The following is a 24,988-nucleotide window of genomic DNA, read 5'->3' on the forward strand; positions in this document are numbered from 1 at the left end:
AGAGAAGGACAAGCCAGAGGACAGCCCGCCCACTGCCCCCAGCCCCACCATGCCCATCACCAAAGTCCAGCCTTTTCTCAATGGTAAAGAAGAGATACCATTGGCTGGTCATAATAGGAAGCCGAGCATGTTGAATTAGCAGCAATTTAAGCGGTGGAATGAAGATCAACACTTAACTTGTTGAAAAAAGAGTATTGTTTTAAAATCGTATTTAAATGGCCAGGACATTTCAGATTCACTATCATATTTTATTATATCACATTGTAAAATAGAATACAAACTTTAAAGCTCTGTGTAAAACCCTGTAGACTCCTGATCTGTCTTAAAAGGGGAAAAACAAACTACGGTAGTTAATTTTGCAGCGGTCAAATTGTATCGCTCTCTTACAGTACCTAATGCATCCTAATTATTCACTACAACGAGTTTATAAGCACATCACCCGTTTTTACTCACCCAGAGTGAGCTAAAGCTAACCGCAACTAGCATGTTAAGTGTGCACTTCCCGCTTCCCGGTGAACAAAACGCTCTATAATTAGATGTAAAGAGAGCAGTGGACCCACTTTCACTCAAAGTTAGATGTTTTTACTATACAGTATATCTGCTGTAGCAAATCCAATTTTAGGTTGGGTACAGCTCCTATACAAAAGTATCAGAGTACTGCATCTTTGTCCACAGAAGACGACCTGAGGAAGACAGTGTGGGAGCGCGTGCTGGACCACCGCCTGGTGCTGCTCATAAGTGTGACCGTGGTGGTGGTCATCACTCTGTCACTGGGCATCGGTCTGGGAGGTGAGTCTGTTGCTGAAGGGACACAACATTTTGGTTTAGAGTTGGAACACTCGCTTTACAATGGTATATAATACGTGGTGTAGCACAGCATCATTTAGTGATTTACCTATTCCAGTGATTCTCAAACTTTTCAGCACTGGAGCACCCTTATATTATACGCTAATTTTCATTTTATTGGCTACTGCTTTTGAGGTTTACCTTGTATGATAAATTATAAAGCAGGATGAAGGTTATTTTGAGAACTGGTTTTAAGCATTTATTTTTGACCTCCTGCATGATAATCAAACTGGCCCAGTTCATTTTAAATAAATACAAATCTTGTGTACACAAACAGAATTCTATTCACCAATCATGACTATACGCACAGCATGCATAGGTCACGAACGGCAGAAGAGAGCCACTTACGGAGCGGGAGACCGAAGAATTAAACAGTCTTTAATTCAAAATAAGACAGAAAAATACAAAATCTCCAGGCAATGTCAGGTCCAGTATCCAGCTGTGTCGGAGCGCAGGCAAGAGTCGTAATTGAAATCCTTTCCAGGTTCGGTACACGGGCTAACGGCACTATCAGGGATCAGGCAGAAGGAGAAACACAAGGCAGTCCAGGGTCGATAACGGCAAACCGGAATAACGAAGGTCTGGCAGGAATCAGAGTCAAAAAGTTAACAGAGGATCAGAAAAAACGCTTGAATGCTGGGGCTAACAGGGCAATCACAATCTCGCTAAGAACAAAAGGAACACACTAATATACTACACCCAGTGATTAGAAATGGAGGTACAGCTGTGAGTGAGCAGAGAGACAAAAGGGGCGGTAACCAGAGGAAGAACAAGGGAGGAGGGAAACAAAGAGGAGCAGAGGAAAAAGACTGAAAAACTAACACCAAAACAGATCATGACAGTACCCGTCCCTCAAGGGACGGCTCCTGACGGACCAGGCTTGTTCGGGTTACTGGAGTGAAAGTTACTGATTAAAGTCCTGTCCAGAATACTGGAAGTTGGCACCCATGAGCGTTCCTCAGGACCATACCCCTCCCAATCAACCAAGTATTGAAATCCCCTCCCCTTCTTTCTGCAATCCAAGAGTTTCTTCACTGAATAGATCATCTCCATCCATCATCCGGGGTGGGGGAGGGGCCTGAGAGGATGGAACCAATGTGCTCTCCTTTACGGGTTTGACCTGGCTGACATGGAAGGATGGATGTATACGCATCCCTCTGGGAAGCCGCAGGCGGAGGGACACAGGGTTAAGGGTTTTGGAGACTGGGAATGGACTAATGAAACGGGGTGCCAGCTTGCGAGACAAGTGTTTGAAGCGGAGGTACCGGGTCGACAGCCAGACTCTTTGTCCAGGTTCGTAGGTTGGATTCTTAGAGCGATGACGATCAGCATATACCTTCTGTCGAGCAGCTGCCTTGAGAAGGCTCGAGCTAGCCAACCTCGACGGCATCTCCGTACAAGAGCTGATGGGACCCGGACCTCCGACTCCAGAGCGAGGCTGAAGACCATAGACCGTGAAAAGGTGAGAGTCCTGTGGACGATGAAGGCAATGAATTGTGCGCATACTCCACCCAAACCAACTGATCAGACCAGGTTGCTGGGGTACGAGAGCACAGACACCTGAGACTAGTCTCAAGCACCTGATTCAAGCGTTCGGTCTGACCATTCGATTGTGGATGGTATCCAGAGGACAGTGAAGCATTAGCTCCTATTTGGGAACAGAACTCTCTCCAGAATTGGGCCATAAACTGGGGTCCCCGATCCAACACAATGTTCTGCCCATGTATTCGGAAGACGTTCTGAAGCATGACCTCTGCCATCTCCTTTGCAGAAGGTAGCTTGAGGAGGGGAACAAAATGTACCATTTTGGAGAACCAATCAACAACCGTGAGAATGGTGGCGTTACCCTTCGAGTCCGGCAGACCCGTGACGAAATCCAAAGCTACGTGTGACCATGGACGTGACGGAGTCGACAGGATGCAACAAACCAGACGACGGTTGATTTCCCAATTTGGCAGTAGCACAGACCGGGCATGCGGTGACATTCTCTGGAGTCCTTAGCCAATGTTGGCCACCAGAATCTCTGTCGAACGGAGAATAAGGTGCGAGCCACTTCCGGATGAACTGTAAGCCGTGAGGCGTGGCACCACTCCAGGACACGGGGTCTGAGACTCAAGGGTGGATGGACAATTGTCGGGTACCTCACTGGGTAGCACAGCGGATTTCTCCTCCACGGGCCAAGTCACAGCTCTCACAAAGCAGCTTGCAGGTAGAACATTGTCCTTAGCCTCTTGTGATACTTCCCGTTCATATATTCTGGAAAGGGCATCCGGCTTGGCATTCTTAGCGCCTGGACGATAAGTTAAAACAAAGTTAAAACGATTAAAGAATAGACTCCACCTAGCCTGCCTCGGGTTTAGACGTTTCGCGTCTCGTAGATACTCCAGGTTCATGTGGTCTGTCCAGATGAGAAATGGAACCGGGGTGCCCTCCAACCAGTGCCTCCACTCCTCGAGTGCTAACTTAATAGCCAACAGCTCCTTGTCACCAATACTATTGTAGGACTCTGCCTGAGTCAACCTTCTAGAAAAAAAAAGCACAAGGGTGTAATGAGTTATCGCTGTCTGACCTCTGAGTGTATGGCTCCCACACCAAGGTCCGAGGCATCCACCTCTACCACGAACTGGCTGGAGGGATCGGGCTGAACCAGAATAGGTGCTTGGCAGAAGGCTTCCTTAAGCCTACTGAAGGCTCTGTCCTCGGTAGGCGTCCAGGTGAATGGTTGTTTAGCGGAAGTGATGCGATGCAGAGGAGCGGCCACAGTGCTGTAACGGTGGATGAATTTCCGATGAAAGTTGGCAAAGCCCAAAAAGCCCTGCAACTTCCTCCTGGAAGTAGGTGTGGGCCACTCTGCTACCGCCTTAATCTTGCTAGGATCCATCTCAATTCGTCCAGGCGAAATTACATAACCCAGGAATGAGGTCTGGGTAACATGGAACTCACATTTCTCAAGTTTCACAAAAAGTCTTTGCTCCAACAGCTTCTTCAGAACGGCACGGACGTGTCCTTGATTTTATTGGCAGACGAGGAACATCAAGATGTCTAGGTAGACAAAGACAGAAATGTTCAGAAATTCCCTCAGGGTGTCATTGATAAGCGCCTGGAACGTAGCAGGAGCGTTACAGAGCCCAAAAGGCATCACCAGATATTCGTAGTGACCAGTGGGGGTATTAAACGCTGTCTTCCATTAGTCACCCTCACGGATATGGATCAGATGATAGGCGTTTCTGAGGTCGAGCTTGGTGAAGATCCGAGCGTCCTTTAACAGTTCAAACGCAGATGACATGAGTGGTAGCGGATCTTTACCGTGATGGCGTTAAGGCCCCGGTAATCGATGCATGGCCGCAGGGATCCATCCTTCTTCCCCACAAAGAAGAACCCCGCCCCGACTGGAGAAGATGAGGGACGTATCAGCCCCGCCTTTAACGAGGTAGAAATGTACTTGTACATGGCCTCTCGTTCTGGAATAGACAAAGAAAATAAACGGCCCTTGGGAAGTGTGGCTCCAGGCAGAAGGTCAATCGCGCAATCACCGTCTATGAGGTGGTAAGACTGCGGACTTCTCCTTAGATAAAACTTCCCATAGATCGTGATGAGCCTCGGGTAATTGTGTCGACTCACTACCGGTGAGCTCCAGCGACATAATTCGACTCTGCTCCGGCTGCCTTACACTCTGAGTATTCTCAGATCTTTCAAAACAAGTAGTTTTGCAAAAACTACTCCAATTAGTAATCTCTCCGGTAGACCAGTCAGTCAATCTCTGGATTGTGCCTCTTCAGCCAGGGGTACCCCAAAACGGGAAACTTGGGAGAGCTGAAAACATGGAACATTAAATCCTCCTGATGTTTGTCAGCAAATGTCACCCGTATTGGTCTGGTCCGATGGGTGATTGTCGAAAGGATTCGTCCATCCAGTGCTCTTGCTTCCAGCGGACTAGACAGTGGTTCGAGGGGTACCCGCAAGCGCCGTGCCAATGCTGCATCCAGTAGATTAGCGTCCGCTCCGGAATCCAGCAGCACGAGGGCCTGAACAGAAACAGAGAAGACAGACAACGAAGCGTTCTCGGACGACGGATTGGGGACAGTGATCGCTGGCTCGAGGCTTGCGTGAAACCGAAGTGCACCGACTTCGCTTAGGACACTTGGCGATCAAATGTCCCTCGCTCCCGCAATAAAGACACAAACCCTGGCGCATACGATGTTCACGTTCCTGGGGCGTTAAATGAGCTCTTCCCACGTGCATGGGCTCAACGGGTGTCTCGGGGCTACGGGGTGGAATAACAGCTGAGGCTGCCACCTCCTGTACACACTTGGCTCAGACAGGTGGCTGGCTGTAAATGACTGCAATCTGTCCCTCCTCCCTGTGAACTCTTTTCCTCTCACGTAAACGGTTATCCAGCCTAATCGTCAAGGCTATAAATTGTTCCAGATCCTCCGGTTCATCTCGAGGTGCCAACTTGTCCTTTAGTTCCTCATTGAGACCCTATGAGAATAGAGTCAAGTTCTAAATGTCCCCACCCGGTTTGTGCCGCCAAAATTTGAACGGTCAGTGCGTATTCTGAAGCCGAGCTACGTCCCTAACGTAACGCCAACAGCCTCTTGCACGCCTCCTTGCCTTGTACAGGGTGGTCAAAAACCTTCATCTCCAAAACAAATTCATCATAAGTCTTAGACGCCGCTGATACAGAGACAGATTCAGCCCAAGCAGCGGCTCTTTCACTCAATAAGCTCATGGTGAAAGCAATACGTGACTGTTCAGAAGCATACGTGAGGGGCTGCTGGGAAAACACTAAAATCCAAATTTGCCTGTATATCCTGGTGGTGTGGGGATGTGTGGCTCGCGAGCCTGCCAGAACTGCACTTGAGGGGTGTAGGACGATGCAGGTGGCGCAGTAATACTCACGTTAGCCGTGGTGGAAGCCGGTTGATCAAGGCGAGCATTTAGCTGAGACATGGATTCACATAGGTTACGTAATAGTTCCCTCAGACCTGAGATCTCCTGTTCCTGGTGTCCCATTCTTGCTCCTTGGGCTTGGATTGCTGTTCTGATCTGGTCCAGCTCCGTGGGCTCCATGATTTGACGAGATTGTTCTGTCACGAACGGCAGAACGGAGCCAATTACGGAGCGGGAGACAGGCGAAGAATGAAACAGTCTTTAATCCAAAATAAGACAGAAAAATACAAAATCTTCAGGCAAGGTCAGGTCCAGTATCCAGCTGTGTCGGAGAGCAGGCAAGAGTCGTAATCGAAATCCTTTCCAGGTTCGGTACATGGGCTAACGGCACTATCAGGGATCAGGCAGAAGGAGAAACACAAGGCGGTCCAGGGTCGATAACGGCAAACAGGAATAACGAAGGTCAGGCAGGAATCAGAGTCAAAAAGTCAAAACAGAGGATCAGGAAAAAACCGCTCGAATGCTGGGGCTAACAGGGCAATCACAATCTCTCTAAGAACAAAGGAACACACTAATATACTACACCCAGTGATTAGAAAAGAGGTACAGCTGTGAGTGAGCAGAGAGACAAAAGGGGCAGTAACCAGAGGAAGAACAAGAAGGGAGGAGGGAAACAAAGAGGAGCAGAGGAAAAAGACTGAAAAACTTCTAACACCAAAACAGATCATGACAGCATAAGGCTTCCTGGGTTGTTTTACATGAACTAAAAAGTGTCAAGTGTCTGAGCAAGTGTCTCAGCCAACATGTATTTTTTTTAAACAAATTGTTTAATGAATTACATTTGGTTTCTATCAAACACAACTTGCAGAGCGATGCGAGTTGGACGATTTGTCCATTTCAAAATTAATTCTGAGTTTTCAGTTTTTCCATTTGTCTGATGTCTGTTACTATGTCAGTCCCGTCCTTAATTGTTGGTGTGGTTTGTGTCATCCTTTCCTTTGTGATGGGCAATACTCCTGACGCCTGGTTTGGTCAAATATAGTAGGACAAACACAGCCCTGCCTCTTTCCTCTTTCCAAAGTCTGTCAAATGGAAGTTCATTTTTATTCTTGAAATATTCTTGATCTATTTTAAATGTTCTCAGTAGTTTGAATAAATAAGGCCAGCTAACAGAATCTTTCAGAAGTTTTCACAGTGTCCAGACTTATTGCAGCTTTGTTTTTGTATATAGTTCATTATGTGTAAAGCTCGTCTTACGTCATTTTGTGTTTGTCGTTAATAAATCCTGTCTGATCATTGTGAATTAAATTTGGGGGTGTTTGTTCACTTCTTTTTGACATAATTGAGGTGTATATATGATAGTATACATTATCTCTATATGAGGCACAGTCAAGTTGATCCTTCCTCTCTTTAGGAGGTATTAAGGATATGCCGGCTTCCTTCCAACTCATAGGGATATGATTTTTTCAAGGGCCCTGTTAAAAGCTGATAAACGCAAAGGAGTAAGTGTGTCTTTTAGAGATTTATACCCCTCTGAGGTGAACTCTGGAAATGTAAAAGCAACCATCCCCATTTCAAACCATGCATCTGTGTCTCTAATGTTATTTATTGTAGTATAGTATAATAGTATAGTATTTTTATTGCACTTTGAATTTCAGTAGCTGTTATTTCAGCTGTTATTTGAGACATCTAATGTAAATTCTAGTTGCCACCACAAATAAGGGTTCCCTCAGAGATGTGTGCAATCAGGTCTATAATTTTATTGTAGGAAGTGAGGTCGCTTCCTGGGGGAGCATATACATTTATCAAAGTAAACTCAGTTCCATTATTAGTTCCTTTGACCAGTACGAATCTTCCATTTTTATCTTTGTGTTCAAAGGCTATTCTGCTTGAGCTCAATATGGCCACACCCCTCTTATGTTTGCCCCTGTAGTTGGAATTGTAAAGTCTTATATAACCAAATGTAGTTCATTTTTGATATTGAAGTAATTTAATTTTCTCATCTTTGTTAGACTCTTTGACTGTTCAATTGAGTGAAATATGCTATTAAAATTAAGATGCTATTCATTATCATTTAGATGCCATTGTATTAACCATGTTGAAATCATTCTTGTAAATCTGTTTTTGTTACACTATTCTCTGGTTAAACACAACACACAAACCCAGGAACCGCAACAACAGAACATAATAGCAACAAAAGAGCTCATGCCAAAAGTGTCCAAAGAGCCCACAAACCGACCCTTTCATTGAAACAAAGGAAACAAAGGGGGGAATGTCAAATTGCTCAGGGGTCCAGCAGCATATCTGAAAATGCCAATGTCTCTTCAGGTTTGGTTAATCTTTTTTATTTTTCCATCCACGTTAAGCTTAAGCATTGCAGGATAAAGCAGAGCACAGTCCACTTTCTTCTGTCTCAGGCGAGACTTCACTTGGTCAAATGCTTTGTGTTTCTTGACCACTCTTGCAGAGTAGTTATTGAGGAATGTGATGTGGAGCTCATTTGGTCCAGTCTGGTCCACAGCGAGACGTTTATATGCAGCCATGACACGCTGTTTATCAGGGAAGTTCAGTATAATAGGTCTTGGACACTGGTTCAGTGCCAGCTTTGGAGTCAGGGAGCGATGTGCTCGGTCAAGCATTATTTTCCCAGCTTTTGGAAGTTTTAGATTATTTGGTGATCCATGTCTCTATAAACTTGACCATATCTTTCCCTTCAGTGTCCTCTTCAAGATAGACAATCTGCATATTACCTCTGCAATCATGATTATTCAGGTCATCTTCTTGTTCAGTCAGGATGCAAACCTGGTTTGTCAAATCTGCCACGTTGGCTTGCAGGGTAGACACTGTGTCTATCAAACCAGAGATTTCATTTTCAGCTGTTGTGGCTCGGTTGTCCAGTTTGTTAGTCTCGATTTTTAAATTACGCATTGCCGCTAGGGCCGCATCTATATATCAACAATGATTATTTCATGAATTATGAACTTTTCTGCCCCCACTTTGAGAAAGCCTGACCTAGACTATAGCCATGTTTTGATCCTGACCATGTCACCTTGGAGTGCTTGGACATGGTTAGGGTCACAGATGTGTATACATTTGGTTTGTATGTGTGACCGTGGCACTGCTGCTTGTTCCCTCTGAAGCCTGTTCCATTAGTCAGGTTTTTTTGGCTGAAGCAAGACTTAAACAGCGCAGCAGTTCACTTGAGACAGCAGAAACAATTTCAGACTGTACTAATCCACTTGAACCAATGAAAACAAGGCGTATAGGCTAGGACCTTGGTCACACTACATGCTACTTTTGCTCTAAAATATTCTGACAAAGCCCTCAGAGCAAACAATACCCTTCACTCTCTACACTGCAGACCTCAGACACGACACAGACAGCTGTGTCCTGCAGAAGTTCTCTGACGACTCTGCCATCATCGGACTCATCTCGGACGGCGATGATGCGGAGTACAGAGGACTGGCGCAGGACTTTGTGGCCTGGTGTCAGCGGAACCACCTCCTCATCAATGTGGGGAAGACCAAGGAGATGGTGGTGGACTTCCGCAGACGCCACTCCACTGCCCCCTCACCAGTGAACATCCAGGGAAGGGACTTTGAGAGAGTGGACTCATACAAGTACCTGGGTGTTCATCTGAACCACAAACTGGACTGGACTCACAACACAGACGCACTGTACAGGAAGAGCCAGAGTCGGCTCTACCTCCTGAGGAGACTCAGGTCTTTTGGAGTGACAGGGCCACTCCTGAAGACCTTCTACGACTCTGTGGTGGCATCAGCCCTCCTGTACGGTGTGGTCTGCTGGAGCAGCAGCATCACAGAGAGGGGAGGGAGAGGAAGAAGCTGGACAAGGTCATCAAGAAGTCCAGCTCTGTCCTGGGCTGCACTCTGGACTCGGTGCAGGAGGTGGGGGACAAAAGGGTCCTGGCTAAATTCACATCTATGCTGGACCATGAGTCTCACCCCCTGCAGGACACTCTGTCCACTCTGGAGAGCAGCTTCAATGACAGACTGATCCACCCTCGCTGTGTGAAGGAGAGGTTTCGCAGATCTTTCCTTCCTGCTTCTGTCAGACTCTACAACAAACACTGTTAGCCCTGAACACGTGTATACTGTCATACCCATGTACAATACTGACCACGAGCCGCACGCACCACGAGCGAGCGGCACCGCTTCTCCTCTGCTGTACCGGCGTTTCCACGTCCGATCACCGGCTCCACCACGAGCGGCACGCACCGCCATGAGCCGCACCGCTTCTCCTCCGCTGCACCGGCGTTTCCACGTCCGAACATCGGCTCCACCACGAGCGGCACGCACCACCACGAGCCGCATGCACCACGAGCAAGCGGCACCGCTTCTCCTCCGCTGCACCGGCGTTTCCACGTCCAATCACCGGCTCCACCACGAGCGGCACGCACCGCCACGAGCCGCACCGCTTCTCCTCCGCTGCACCGGCGTTTCCACGTCCGAACATCGGCTCCACCACGAGCGGCACGCACCACCACGAGCCGCATGCACCACGAGCAAGCGGCACCGCTTCTCCTCCGCTGCACCGGCGTTTCCACGCCCGAACACAGGCTCCGCGCTCCCGCACCCGCCGCCCCGGAGGTCTGTACCTGGGCGAAGGTGTGGCCCCAGCCCGCCATAGGAGCAGACACGGAGAGCGGGGCACCGGCTCCACCCGGAGAAAAGTAGCCCCATACAACCAAGGTACAGCCCTGTTTCTCTGCTTTCCCCCGCTCCACAGACGGGGGCGATCTGGTCACAAAACTGGACTCAAATGTGTCTTGATTGGGCTAGAGCAACGCCGGCGTCTGGTATGTGGACTGCCGCTTCTGTACCAACGTCTTTGTTTTTGTTAGTCGTTTCCATTGTTTTGTTTTGTTCCCGCGTCTCTGTGTTGTCTTCTGTCTACATCCCTGTTCCTTAACTTCATCGGACATTACTGCACCGTCCATCACTCATCTCCTCCCTCACTCCTGGACTATCTACTGCCCTAGCCGCCAGCTAACAGCTGGCTTAACACCTGGCTTAACACCTGCTGAGGTCCGTCATGGTATTGCGGGGCCTCCCTGCCGTGCAGACAAGGTCTGGGGCAACCAACGCCACTCACTCCACCAGCTTCAACACCCGGTCCACTGCTGCTTTTCACAACTCTCTGCCCACCAGCTTCTAGTTAACCAGCTTCTAGCCACCGCCAACATTGTAACTGGATTACTCTCATCTGCTGCTACGTTCCATCTCCTCCTCGGACTATCACTCCCGCGCCTCCAGGCCACCGCTCCACCAACTTCTCGCCTACTCACCTACAACGCTGCTGACCTTCACCTCCTCAACCATAACCACCGTCTCCCAGCTGCTGCTGCCTCTGCAGCTAGCTCAGCTGGCATCCTTCGCCGGCCCCGCTACATCCACCGGGGCTCTGGTCTCTCCCATAACCAACACTCCAACAACGGCTCACCTATCCCCTCACTCTGGACTAGTTTTCGCCCCCCCGTCACCCCCACCTGCCGCACTGCCAACCTCAGCAACCTCCGCCCCCCCACCCCTGCGCCCCATCCATCTCCGCGCCCCCATCCATCTCCCTTGCACTGCTGAACTGCCGCTCCCTCTCCAACAAATCACCTGTTATATCTGAACTGCTACTGGACAATAACATTGATCTGCTTCTCCTCTGTGAAACATGGCAACAGCCCCTGGACTTCTATGCTCTCAACCAAGCCACTCCCTCCAACTACACTTACACTGCCAAACCCCGCCTCTCCGGGCGTGGGGGAGGTCTTGCTGTTATTCATAAAAAATCTACATCCATCACTGAACTGAACCTCAACCTTCCATCCATCTCATCATTTGAATACCTCGCCTTCTCCCTCCCCAACTCTATCACCGCTATCCTGATCTATCGTCCCCCAAAGCCCCACCCCTCTTTCCTCACTGAATTGTCTGAACTCCTCACCATCGCATCCTCTCTCTCTGCCCGCCTCCTACTCACTGGTGACTTCAACATCCACATTGACTGCCCCAACGCCCCACTGACATCCGACTTCCTCTCTCTCCTGGACTGCTTCCATCTCACCCAATACATTGACTTCCCCACCCATACCAAAGGCCACACTCTGGACTTAGTCTGTTCCTCTCTCCTACCCATATCTAAGCCCCACCCCCTCCCCTTCCCACTCTCTGATCATCTCTGCATCCTTTTCTCCGCCCCCCTACCCTCGCCCCACAACCCCAAAAAACGCACCATCACCTACCGCAATATCAAGTCAGTCAACCCCCTCACGCTCTCCCAGCTCATATTCTCTGCTTTCCCCCCTGACTCCCCCCCCCTCTTTCCCCGACGACTATGCTGTCATGCTCAACACCACCCTCTCAGACTCCCTTGACTCCCTAGCCCCCTGGAAAACCTCCTCCGTCTCATACATCAACCCCGCCCCTTGGTACACCCCTGAACTCCGCACCATGAAGCAGACTGGCCGCCAACTCGAACGACTCACCGTCCACGCCGAAGCTTTCAAATTACACATCTCCTCCTACTGTGACGCTCTCCAAGCCGCCAAATCTGCCCACCTCTCCACCCTCATCAACAGCTCCCACCGGAGCCCTCGCACCCTGTTCTCCACCGTCAACAAGCTGCTCCAGCCACCGGACATCACTCCACCCTCCTCCCCTGACCTTTGCAACTCTTTCCTCCTTGCCTTCAATGACAAAATTTCCAAAATCAACAGCTCCATGACTGCCGTCTCCATTAACTCCATCACCACCCCCACCCCTGCCCCCCCCCCCCCTCTCCCTGACCACCCACCCTTCCCTCCCCTCACCACCTTCTCCTCTGTTAACTCCTCTCATATCATAGACATCATCACCGCTTCCAAATCACCACCTGCTCTCTCGACCCCCTCCCAACGACCTTAACCAAGGCTTGCCTCCCTGCTCTCATCCCCCATCTCACCACCCTCTTCAACCAGTCTCTATCCCTCGGCCATGTTCCTTCCATCTACAAACTGGCCTCCATCACCCCCATCCTCAAAAAACCCACCCTAGACTCCGCCAACCTCTCCAACTACCGCCTCATCTCCAACCTGCCGTTCCTCTTAAAAACGCTGGAACGCATCGTCGCCGCCCAACTTCACACCCACCTCCAGTCAAACAACCTCTATGAACCCCTCCAATCTGGTTTCCTTCCACTTCACAGCACTGAAACAGCCCTGGTCAAAGTACTCAACGATCTCCTCACCTCTGCAGACTCCGGGGCCCTCAACATCCTGTTACTACTAGACCTCAGCGCAGCCTTTGACACTATAAACCATTCCATCCTCCTACAAAGGCTGCGCCAACTGGGTGTTGAGGGCTCTGCACTTGACTGACTCACATCCTACCTCACCAACAGGCAAGAGTTCATTTCCCTCTCCGGTCACTCATCCACCCTCTCCCCAGTAACGCAGGGGGTCCCCCAGGGCTCAGTCCTCGGCCCCCTCCTCCTCATCTGCTACCTCTTCCCCCTTGGTCACATCCTCCGCCAACTCAACCTGGACTTTCACTGCTACGCTGACGACACCCAGATATACCTCACCACCAAATCCACCCAAAACCCTCCCCTCAGCCACATCGAAACCTGCATCTCTACAATAAAAACATGGCTAACTCACAACTTCCTCAAACTGAACAATGACAAAACAGAGCTCCTCCTCATTGGCACCAAATCCACTCTCAATAAAACTGGTCCCTTTTCACTCAGCATCGACACCTCGACCATCACCCCCTCTACCCTGGTACGCAATCTCGGTGTCATCATGGACCCCACCCTCTCCTTCACTCCCCATGTCAGCCACATCGTCAAGACCTCATACTTCCACCTCCGCCGCATCGCCAAAATCCGACACTGCCTCACCCTCCCCGCTGCTGAATCCCTCATCCATGCCTTCATCTCCTCCCGCCTCGACTACTGCAACTCCCTCCTCATTGGCATCTCCTCCCATTCCCTCCATAGACTCCAAATGGTCCAAAACTCCGCTGCCCGCCTCCTCACCCACACCCGGTCCCGTGATCACATCACTCCCGTTCTCCGCTCTCTCCACTGGCTCCCCATCAAGCAGCGCATAAACTTTAAAATACTCCTCCTCACCTTCAAAGCTCTTCACCACCTTGCCCCCCCCCTACCTGTCTGACCTCCTCATCCCCCACCGCCCCACCCGAGCTCTCCGATCCTCCTCCTCTCTCACCCTGACTGCACCAACATCCCGACTCAAAACTTTTGGCGACAGAGCTTTCTCCCGAACAGCACCCCGACTCTGGAACTCCCTCCCCCAACCTGTCCGCCACTCTCCCTCACTCACAACATTCAAATCCCGCCTAAAAACATACCTCTTCACCCAAGCCTATGACCTCCCCTACCCCTAGCCTCCTCTAACCCCATTGCCTACTCTTCTACCCCCTGTTACATCCCCATCTTTTTCTCTCTACTTCTTCTGTCTTGTTCATTTTATCTGTATATTAATGTGTATTGTACGTGCTGTCCCCCCCTGTCTGTAAATACCCCCCCCCTTTTTTATATATGTTCAGCGTCTTTGGGTCCCTGAAAAGCGCTATATAAATAAAAGTTATTATTATTATTATTAATAATGTGCAATACTGACTTAATCATGTGCAATACTGTCATACTCATACGCAATAATGTCATACGTTTACTTTTGCCACTATTTTTATTATTATATTTGTCTTATGTTATTCTATTTTTATTTTTATTTAATTTTTCTTTTTTCTTTCTATTCCTTATTAAGAATACGAGAGGTTTTGTTTTGTTTACAAGAGTTTTTCTTTTGAGAGTGTTTTTTTCTTTTTAATGCTTCCTATAAGTTATCTGTTCTTTTACTCCTGTATCTATTTGCGTTGCAACATCGAAATTTCCCCATTGTGTGGACAAATAAAGGCTTATCTTATCTTAATAATTGTTAGGCACTATACAACAAAAAAAATATTTCCCACCGTGCTCATTTTTGTGAAAGAATCTCTGCAACGCTACGTGTGAGACCACTACAAAACTATATGTCTGTCAATGATGTACAAAGCAAACTAATCCCCATCTCCACTAGCCCTGACTAACCCCATGTGCGTCTGCAGTGGGGCTGAGCTGCGCAGGGAAGTTCAGGTGTGGAACTTCCAGGAAATGTATCCACGCCTCTCTGCAGTGCGACGGCAAAGATCAGTGTGAGAATGGAGACGATGAGCTCAGCTGTGGTGAGTAACGCTCTCATCAGCATACAAGATCCACGGTAAAGGCCATCATTGGAAAACAGACACTCTAAACCAATACTACCACCCTCACTATGCTTGTTTCCCCCCCCCTTCTCAGTGCGTCTAAGTGGCCGCAACTCTGTGGTGCAGGTGCAGAAGGCAGGGCTGTGGATGACTGTGTGTTTTGACGACTGGACCCCCTGGCTGGGAGAGTCAGCCTGCCGGCAGCTGGGATACAACAGGTTAACCACAGTGCACGCACCAGTCAGCTGTTCTGCCATGCATATTCACATAGGGAGGAGAGGGGAGGAAATCTGTCACGTTAAAAATAAAAAAGACATCTGTTGAGTCCTTCACACTTCATGAATCCTGATTACAAGCTAGTCTTCTCTGCTCCTTCTCTAAGCCTCACAAAAACACATTGTTCCAAATTTCCCAGGTTTATATTGTCAGAGGTCTGAGCTCTGGAGATCTAATGCTTTTTAAGTCTATAAGTCATCACCAGACTCGAGTATTTCTGCCTCAAATCAAGTTACAACAACTCCCTGTTTACATTAGCATGTCAGGGCAAGCTAACTTCTGTTTCTTTCCCCTGGTAATTCCCTTACAAAGTATGCATATTAACAGTCCTTTACAGTGATGTTTCATGGTTGATAACTTCATAATAAGTTTGGCTGTTGCCTGTTCTGTTTAAACTGTGCAGCTCAGTTAGCTATCATTGCTTTAACTTCATACAAACTAGCGCCCTCTACTGGCGGAGACAAATATCAAGAGATATTTAGGTATCTCCAAGACACATCTTATCACGTACTACTTAAACATTTACCATAGAAAGTACCAAGGCTGAGGTGTAGATAAAGGGTTTAAACAGCGCCTAACGTAACCATGCTGCCTTTCAGTTATGTAGCATCGTCCTCATCTCCGGTGAACTCCATCGAGCGGGAGCTGCAAGACATCCTGGTGTCCCTGGACTTGACTCATGGAGGCGTCATCAAACTGCACAACATGACCATCATTAAGTGCGTAATAATGTACTGTAAATAAGCCCTGAGCTCTTTCTGGTTTGAAGAAGAAATGCTTTAAGCACAAAAGAAAGAAAAAATCTCCTCACCTTTTTAAATCTAAAATTATTGTGAATATTTTGTTATGGTATGGAGAAGGACTTTATTTAATTATGATTTCTGATTCTTGTGGCTATACCTGGATGACATGCTGAATTGCTTTCAGGCTTTCTCTGAATTCTAACCAACCACAAAATGCAGCTTTAGCATTTCAAAAGGACGCAGGTTGGGGACTGTCAGATAGCGCGATATGGCCTGGTTTTTTTCAGGTTTTTTGATGTGTTCGTGACTCCAAGGGCAGAGGGAAATGTTCTATTGTTTGATAGGCACATAGAAGCCTTTATATAAGAGACGAGGCACAGTCATGTTCAGGTCTAGACGGACCAACACTTTAATGATTCCCCCGCCTCCAAGGAACATACACAAAGGTTCCTACCCTGCATATCACTACAGGAAAGAAATGTTTCTTATGGCGAGAGGTTCTGGTCTGAACGGACCTTAGCCTCCTGTCCTAGGGGAGGGGTGTAAAAATAGCAAAAGGAAACTACAGCAGTGTAAGAGACAGGAATACGAGAGGGTTTTCTTGCTGTGTCTTTAGACACAACAGAATTCTCCTGGTTCTCTCTGGACTGTGAGGCTGCTGAACACAAAGAAGGCTTTTGTCATGAGAGCTGTTATTCTCCTCAAACTGCCCTGACACACAACTCTAACTCTACTTGATGAATCTGCCTGTTAAAACAGAGAGAGACTGACACACAAAGGCGCAGTGAAAATGTTTCTGCATCTGAACGTGTATTTACTTGAGCAAAGATGGCTGTAAGCGTACTTGGGATATTGGGTATTTTAACCCGGGTGTAATTCTGATTGCAATGTGTGTCTCGTCGCAGTAAAAGTCAGTGTACCTCGGGGAAAGTGGCCACGCTCAAATGTTTAGGTGAGAGAGGTGTGCGTGTGCTGTTTCACAACATGCATGTTTGTGTTGGCTTCAATGCAGTGTCAATAGTGAAGTGTGTTTTTACAACAGACGATTTAGACTAGACGCATCATTTCACAATCCACAGTGAATTCATGTTATTACTTCATTACACAAACAAACATGATTCCTGAATGATTCTGTGTGGAGTCCTTACTGTATATTGCATGTTCTCTCTGTGTTATTACTGCAAATTTATTATCTAAACTCTATCACTATGACCTTAATATAAAGTTTTAAAATTAAGCAATCTATTGTGCCAGGACTCATCTGAAAATATGATTTATTTTATTTTTTGTGGACAGTGGGAACAGTGGGAAAAAGGAATGTGAGGTTGAAAGTTGTCTGATTCAAATCCACTGTGCTGTGGCCTGCCCATAAGTTCTAGTTTGATAAATTCAGTCTGGTGCTGCTTGGTTTAAATGTAAGCTGAACTAACAGGCTCAGAGTAAATCAATAATTAAACACAATGTACTTCACATTTCAAGTAAATCTCAAAGTGCAGCAGATAAAGTCAGATTAAAAACAGTTACACATCAAGTACAAGAAATTGGCCTTTGTAAACACATACAAAAAGACCCTTTATAAAAAACAGAGGGACAATATTAAATCAATACATCAAATAATCATATGACTAGTCGACCTCTAAAATAATGGTTGTGATAGTTCTAATTCAAAGGCAAAAGTGAAGCGCCCTTGAAAGGTCCTGTCACTCATAGTGCAGCGCTTAGTCCTGACATGATCTTCTGGTCTGCAGTGCTGTGTTAACCTCATGTACCGTGTGTGTGTGTGTGTGTGTGCGTTTGCGTATGCGTGTGCGCGTGTATGTGTGTGTGCGTGCGTGCGTGCGTGTGTGTGTGCGTTTGTTTGTGTGTGTGCGTGTGTGTGTGTGTATGTGTGTGTGCGTGTGTGTGTGTGCGTGTGTGTGTGTGCGCGCATAGAGTGTGGTCTGCGGCCCCAGTACAGCACCAGGATCGTCGGGGGGAACATGTCCAAACCGGGCCAGTTCCCGTGGCAGGTCAGCCTCCAGTACCAAGGAAAGCACATATGTGGGGGCTCCATCATCACGTCACAGTGGGTCCTGACCGCCGCTCACTGTGTCTACGGGTCAGTGTCACACTATGCACTGCACGCTGACAAAGAAACAACACCTTCACAGATGAATATAGATGTGCCTTTAAATGTTTTGTTTTGAAGGAAACATACCACACGTTTTCAGGTAGTGAACTATATACATTTTGTTTGTTGTAAACCGCAATAATGATCTAAATGTGTAGAATATGCTTCACACTGTGTCATGATCTAGACTCTGTTTCAAGAAGCAGAGAGCAAAAGCATGGTTCTTTGTCTAATGTATTCAAATGTGTTAAACTGCACCTGCACCTGCTCAATGTAAGGAAATATTTTTATGTGTGTGCGTAAAATTGATCGAACGACTCAACACACATCTGAGTTTGTCCAACCAGCAAACCCAACCCTCTGATGTGATTTGGCTCAGGTTTGGTTTTCTGCAAAAGTTGGTCATGTGATTTCCTGCCCATACAAGGCTCATGTGTCTGTGTTAAGAGATAGGATGTCTCACCCATGCAGAGTCCAGTCTAAAGAGCTGCCAAAGCCCTTGCTCAGGTTCCACTCGTCTCCTGCTGTGGACACTTTTTAATGCTCTCATTAAGCTCACCATGCTGGGTCTGGCCTCACTCTTTTCTTTTCCTATAGTTATAATAATTATGTAATAATAATAATAACCACATTTGGGATCACTAAGGTATAATATGTATTTATTTATTTATGTCATTGTCATCCATCCCTACTCAAATTAAGAGAAATTAATATTACAAAAAGATTTGCTTAGAAAACTAGCATTTGTTGATATTCAGGCAAACCACTTAACGTTCAAGGGACTATTGTGAAAAGAGATGCTAACTTTGAAGAAAAAGAAATACAGATGAAAGCGTTGCGAGACCTCAGAAGACAGATTAGGTTAAAGGCTGTGAAGGTTTACAAAGGCGAGGAGCTTTTTAGCTACTTAGATGTAAAGGCTTTAGCAGCAAAAGGTGGCGAAAAGAACAACCAATAAAACTGTGATTAGCCATGTTTCTACTGGTTCGCTTTGATGCAGCTCAAATGGTCTGAAAGTGTCTCCACTATCCTAAATGAACCGTACTAGCCTGTTTAAGTGATCCAAAGTGGACCCTGAGAAGTACTAGCTTCCAAAGCAATCTGGTCCCGAAAAACTTTAGCTAAGGAGGAACTACACACCCCAGCCAATAAAAAACAAGATGCAAAAAGCATTAGCATTTACAGCATTTACCAAACGGTGACGTAATCTTGTGATAAACCACTGTATTTCCACTGATGCTAACTTATATGTTGAGCAAAACAAAACTAGCACACGTTAACATCAGCTGTTTCTGGTTTATTGACGCACGGCACAGCACTGGCGTCATGATTGAAAATATCATGTTTTTCCAGCATAATGCATTTAATATTATCCAAACCCATGCATTTTATAAAAATATGTTCAAATGTGGTGTGCAGAAACGTGAAAGCACGTCTCCCAGCGCCACAACCTTGGAATTACTTGATGTGTTCTGTATGCAAATCTCACTTTTTGGTTCATTTCAAGAGGCATCAATGTGAACCCAACCAACCCAAAGAGCTCCAGGGGAATGGAGCCAGTCGAAATATGCCTGTTGTCTTTAGTCATGTGGTTTCAGAAGTATAAATTGAGTTATTTCTCTTGTGTTGCAGCTTTGCTAATGCAGCCGATTGGGGCGTGTATGCCGGGATCACAGAGCTGCCTGGGTACGGGGGTCAGGCTATGGCCGTGGAGAGGATCATCTACCATGCTCGCTACAAGGACAAGCTGGACCACGACGTCGCTCTGATGAAGCTCCACACACACCTAGTCTTCAACGGTAAAGAGTTCATACACTAGACCTGTGTTATGTTCAAATGTCACTTTTTATACTTATCTTAGGGCTGAAACCAATGATCATTTTGCTAATCAATTAGTCAAGCAATTGTTCTTTTGATTATTTGAGTAATTGTTTAGAACACAAAAGTCCCTTGATGAAAAGAGTTGTATTCATTTTGACCAGATGAAGTTGAAGTGAAGCGGTTGAAGATCCTGGTGGAGCACATATAACGACTAAAGAGAGTTTTCATCAAATACACTTTAAATGTACACATTTTCATGCAATTGCGGCACAACTTGTTAAATAAAATGTTTGGGAATTTTCTATACATATGTCAAATGCTCTACAATTAGATGCAAACAGCACACACCTCATTCTGTAACTGTAAGTGCTGTTTTTTACAACATATCTTTGCTGGGGCTCAACAAAATCCTCGATTTTGTAGTTTTTCCTGGCCGAGAAGGAGGGTCTAAGGACAGGGGACTCTGGAACATCGTCCCTCGTCCCCACAGACATTGTTTAATCCGTTTTTCACTGTCGCCCTCAGAGGCAACTGTTGTTGTGATTTTGGGCGTTGCAAAAATAAATTGAATTGAATGGCTGAGGTGATTGCTGTGATGATACTTTGAACTGTTGTGTGCAGGTTCAGTGGAGCCCATCTGCCTGCCTAACCACGGACAGGTATACAAGGAGGGGACCATGTGCTGGATCTCAGGCTGGGGAGCCACGGATAACGGAGGTCAGTCACAACTGTTCTAACATCTGACATACACTGCCTCCTCACATTGCCCACATGATCAGGCTCAACATTTGTTCATTTTCCTTTTGGGTGTAGGAGAGGGCTAATGCAGTCCTGTTGTGAGCGCCCTCTAGAGAGAGATTAATGTCTTTCCCAGTACATGTCATGTCTGATTAGTGGTTTCCAGCTTTTTTCTTCCACCACCCTTATTTTACCCAAGGATATGTTGACGAACTAAACAGCCTTCTCCTACACAAAAAGTCTTATAAGATCAAGTGTTCACTGATCAGTGACAGTTTTATATTACAGTCGCCTAACTTTGCTCCGTCTGTGGAACAAAACAGACTACGGTATTTAAATTTGATCATTTCATGCCTTTAAATGCATTCAAAGCATTTGTTAAAGATTACCCACAATGCCATTTACTTTGCCATTTCATGATTTTATTTCATATTGTGTGTTTTCCTGTATTTACAAAATTCCATCCCTTCTTGAAAAGTCACACAGTCTAGTTTGGACCTCTTTTCTAAGAACCCTTGGGGACCTATTGAAAATCTTTGGGGACCACATTTGGGTCCTGACATTCTGGTGAATGATTGGTGTAGGAGTCATTAGTTCTAGGAGTAGGGCTGGGCAATATCACACAATTATAATATCAGTTTCATTCACAATAATATTGTTCCTGCATCAAACTTGAACTGCAAAAGTAATAACTTTGGTAATAATGTTCTTTATGTATGTCGGTGTAATCCCTTATTCGTCCAGGCGTGTTCCACTGTAGAAAAAGCTTCAGTTGTAGTCATCTGGACTCAGTTAGAAAAAATATTTGTTCTAACTGAGTCCAGATTACTACAACTGAAGCTTTTTCAACAATGTTCTTTATGTAGTTCAAATTTGTTTGGATTTGGTCTTAAAACTTTATCTCAGAATCAGAATCAGAAAAGGGTTTATTGCCATTTGTCTATGAACAAAAATTCACAGACATAGGAACTTGTCCTGGTGGTTCGGTGCAACACAGACAACAAACACCGAACACTTTATATAAAACTTCATGATATGTACATACAAGTGAAATATAGAATATAAAGTTATGTAGTGCAGTAGTGCAATAGAAGTGAGCAGTGCGATGGGTGCAAGGTGTTTAGGTAGTGTTCATGAGTCCAACGGGAAAGGGAAAGAAACAGTTCTTGTGGTGAGAGGTACTGGTTTGGATGGACCGTAGCCTCCTGTCTGACGGGAGTGGCTCAAATAGTCCGTGTGCAGGGTGAGAAGGGTCGGCTGTAATCCGACCTGCACGACCCAGAGCCCTGGAAACGTGCAGGTCCTGCAGAAATGGGTGTTCACGGCCGGTCACCTTCTCAGCAGAGCGCACAATGCGCTGTAGTCTCTGTTTGTCCCTGGCTGTGGCTCCAGCGTACCACACGGTGATGGAGGAGGTGAGGATGGACTCAATGATGGCCGTGTAGAACTACACCATCATCTCCGCTGTCAGATTGACTTTCCTCAGCTGCCGCAGGAAGTACATCCTCTGCTGGGCCTTTTCGGTGAGGGCTGATGGTGGGCCCCCACTTGAGGTCCCGGGTGATGGTGGTGCAGAGAAAGCGGAGGGAGTCCACAGTGGAGATGGGGGAGTCTGAGGGGGGTGACGGCGGGCTGTGACTTTCCTGGGCGTTGAGCTCCAGGTTGCACCAGGACACCAGCCGGTGGCAGTGGGGGAGGTTGTGTCAAATCTGCAGTAAAATAAGTTTAGTTAGTAGTTAGGCCGGAGCCAATTACACACAGAGAACTGCTGCTTCAGACACATATTGTACTAGGATATAGCTCTCGACACCTCCCTGCTGAACGCGTACTTTGTCTCTTTGTAGCGTTCTCGATTGCCGGCCCTGTGCGCTACCTCCTTCTGTTGTCAAACTGTGTCCAAATACTGAGGCAGTTAAGACAAGTACATTAACATACACTTTTCTTCTGACCAGAAGTTTAAATGAACTAAGTATAAACAATATAACAATTAAAATAAAAATTTTTTATCAATATCACAATATAACATATACTGTACATTACAGTGTCTACCATTACTGTATACTAATGTGAAGGACATGTAGTTACCCTAAAACACCTTATAAACATATTGAGCTTTTAGCCATGTTATAACATTGTTCCCTCATCAAAACCATGTCTTTTTGTCTCGTAATGTGCAGCTCTGTTGTCTGTAGTCATTAATACTCATTACTCTGCTGGTGACCCTCATGTTGAAACGTCTCCTGTTGTGGTCGTCAGGGGAGTCGAGTGAGCTGCTGCGCTATGCCCTCGTGCCCCTGATCTCAACTAAAGAGTGCACCCAGCCCGATGTGTACCCAGGACTCATCAGCGCGGGCATGATCTGTGCGGGCTACCTGGAGGGAGGGGTGGACTCCTGCCAGGTAAACACAGCTGTACATTCTTATATAATGCCATCTTGTTGGATTAAAACGTCTGATTTGGTTGTGGAAAATCATTTAAAAACAGATTTGATGTAATAAATCTATATGTTTATTGTATGTCACTGTTAATCGGACTGAACAGGGAATAAATTATCAGAGTGGAGATTGAGACTGAACTTGGACTGAACCAGGACATGAACATAAACCAGGCTTTACTTCAGCAGAGTTTAGTTAGTTTAGATTTAGCCATTTTGATTAGCCCGGCCATTATCAGCTGTGTGAGCAACTGACATCACCCAAACAGGACAAATGTTTTGCTAACTAATATCTAAATAAATTGTTCTTGAATTATACTTTTTAATCATGAGGCCGATAGGTTTAGTAATTCCAAGTTTGTGTTGCTATAAGGCGTGGCTAAAGTTAGAGTAAACAGGAAACTACTTCAGTTTTTTTCTACATTTATTTCCCTTCTCTGCATATCTACACAGTGTTTTAACATCTCTTTAATGCACACGTAGCAGGCCCCTGAGAGCCGGGCCCTGAGCATGGAAACACACTCCGCCATGACAGAGGCGACTTTAGCGATCCACTCCAAAACGAATCAGTGGAAACGTGGCTGAAGACTGAATGAGGACTAATTCTCAATCCAAAAAAAAAAAAAAAAGGCTTTATACATATTCCCCAACTGTCGGTGTAATCCCTCATTCGTCCAGGCGTGTTCCATAGTAGAAAAAGCTTCAGTTGTAGTCATCTGGACTCAGTTAGAAAAAATAGACGTTTCGACCAGTTCCAAGAGTCATTGTCAATAAAAGATTGATCTGATCTAAATTCTTTTATTGACAATGACTCTTGGATGAGAGTCGAAACGTCTATTTTTTCTAACTGAGTCCAGATGACTACAACTGAAGCTTTTTCTACTAATATTCCCCAACTGAAAATATTCCAGCTTTGAAATGTTTGGACAATTCAGGCTTATTTTTTTTTTTCCAGTAACACTTTCAATCTATATCTAAAACAACGGTCGGGTCCATGTGTGTGTGTGACGCCCAGGGGGACAGTGGTGGTCCTTTGGCCTGTGAGGACTCCTCTCTCTGGAAGCTCGTGGGCACCACCAGCTGGGGGATAGGCTGCGCTGACAGGAACAGACCGGGCGTGTACACTCGCATCACAGAGAGCCTGAGCTGGATCCGACAGGAGATGGAGGTCAGTTACGAGTCAGACACAGTGGGCAAGTCTCGTGCAGGGCCCATCGGCTGCTACTGGGATTTAATGTGTCTAGGCAAGAGTTTAGGTCATTTGGCATGCCTGGAATGTTCCAAGTCAGATCTGTGGAGAGGCGACCCCGCACAGTATGAATGTGTGTTTGTTTTGTTTAATATATGAATGCAATGTGTTTGATGCCACACTGTGGAACATTCGAGGCAAAGCAATAACATCTCCAGAAGATTAACAAGAAAAGTTACATGATGCACCTTTAATAGATTCAACAGTTTAAGCCCGAGTCAGACACTTGCACAGTTCATAGAATAACCCCATTCAGTTAGAATTCTGTCCCAACACTTATAAACTTAAAAAAAAAAAAAAAAGGATTTATATCTTGGGTAAAGATGATCTGGTTTTAGGTTTTTCACAATCTTATCCTCTTGTCTTAACCATCTTAGACGGCTTTTGTTTGTATTTGGCTGTTGCAAATATTTACATTTTATATTTATATATACAAAATAAATATAAAATAAATTGTTAAAAATTATGTATTCTGCTCCATCACTAAGAACTATACTTAAATGTGCTTCTTTTCAGAGAAACGAAAAACTCGACCTGACCATCCGCACCGCCAACTGAACTCTGCTCAGATAAGACTTTTATTTTTATACCCGCTCCAACCGGGCAGAGGACTGCAAA

The 24,988-nt window shown here is 46.2% G+C and overlaps 1 protein-coding gene across 1 annotated transcript; it reads left to right on the forward strand.

Annotated features, from left to right (window-relative positions):
- On the forward strand, positions 1–24,928 carry tmprss3a (transmembrane serine protease 3a). Its single transcript, XM_072445252.1, has 12 exons — positions 1–83; positions 676–789; positions 14,862–14,978; positions 15,094–15,217; positions 15,875–15,994; positions 16,924–16,970; positions 17,951–18,116; positions 19,761–19,927; positions 20,571–20,666; positions 22,944–23,086; positions 24,137–24,310; positions 24,887–24,928. Exons 1-12 carry the CDS (start codon positions 50–52, stop codon positions 24,926–24,928), a joined length of 1,344 nt encoding a protein of 447 aa, XP_072301353.1. The 5' UTR covers positions 1–49.
- Positions 24,929–24,988: the final 60 nt, after the last annotated feature.

Source organism: Eucyclogobius newberryi, unplaced genomic scaffold, assembly GCF_026437365.1.
Source record: "Eucyclogobius newberryi isolate DKJ021-1_F unplaced genomic scaffold, fEucNew1.0.hap1 SCAF_14, whole genome shotgun sequence".
NCBI classification, from domain to species: Eukaryota; Metazoa; Chordata; class Actinopteri; order Gobiiformes; family Gobiidae; genus Eucyclogobius; species Eucyclogobius newberryi.

What these genes read in the sequence shown, in the direction of transcription:
- tmprss3a (XM_072445252.1), top strand. Translation starts at nt 50, where the DNA reads ATGCCCATCACCAAAGTCCAGCCTTTTCTCAATG. An exon ending in CACAACATGACCATCATTAA is followed by an intron (nt 15,995 to 16,923) that starts GTGCGTAATAAT and finishes GTCTCGTCGCAG; the next exon opens with TAAAAGTCAGTGTACCTCGG. An exon ending in GGGAGCCACGGATAACGGAG is followed by an intron (nt 20,667 to 22,943) that starts GTCAGTCACAAC and finishes TGTGGTCGTCAG; the next exon opens with GGGAGTCGAGTGAGCTGCTG.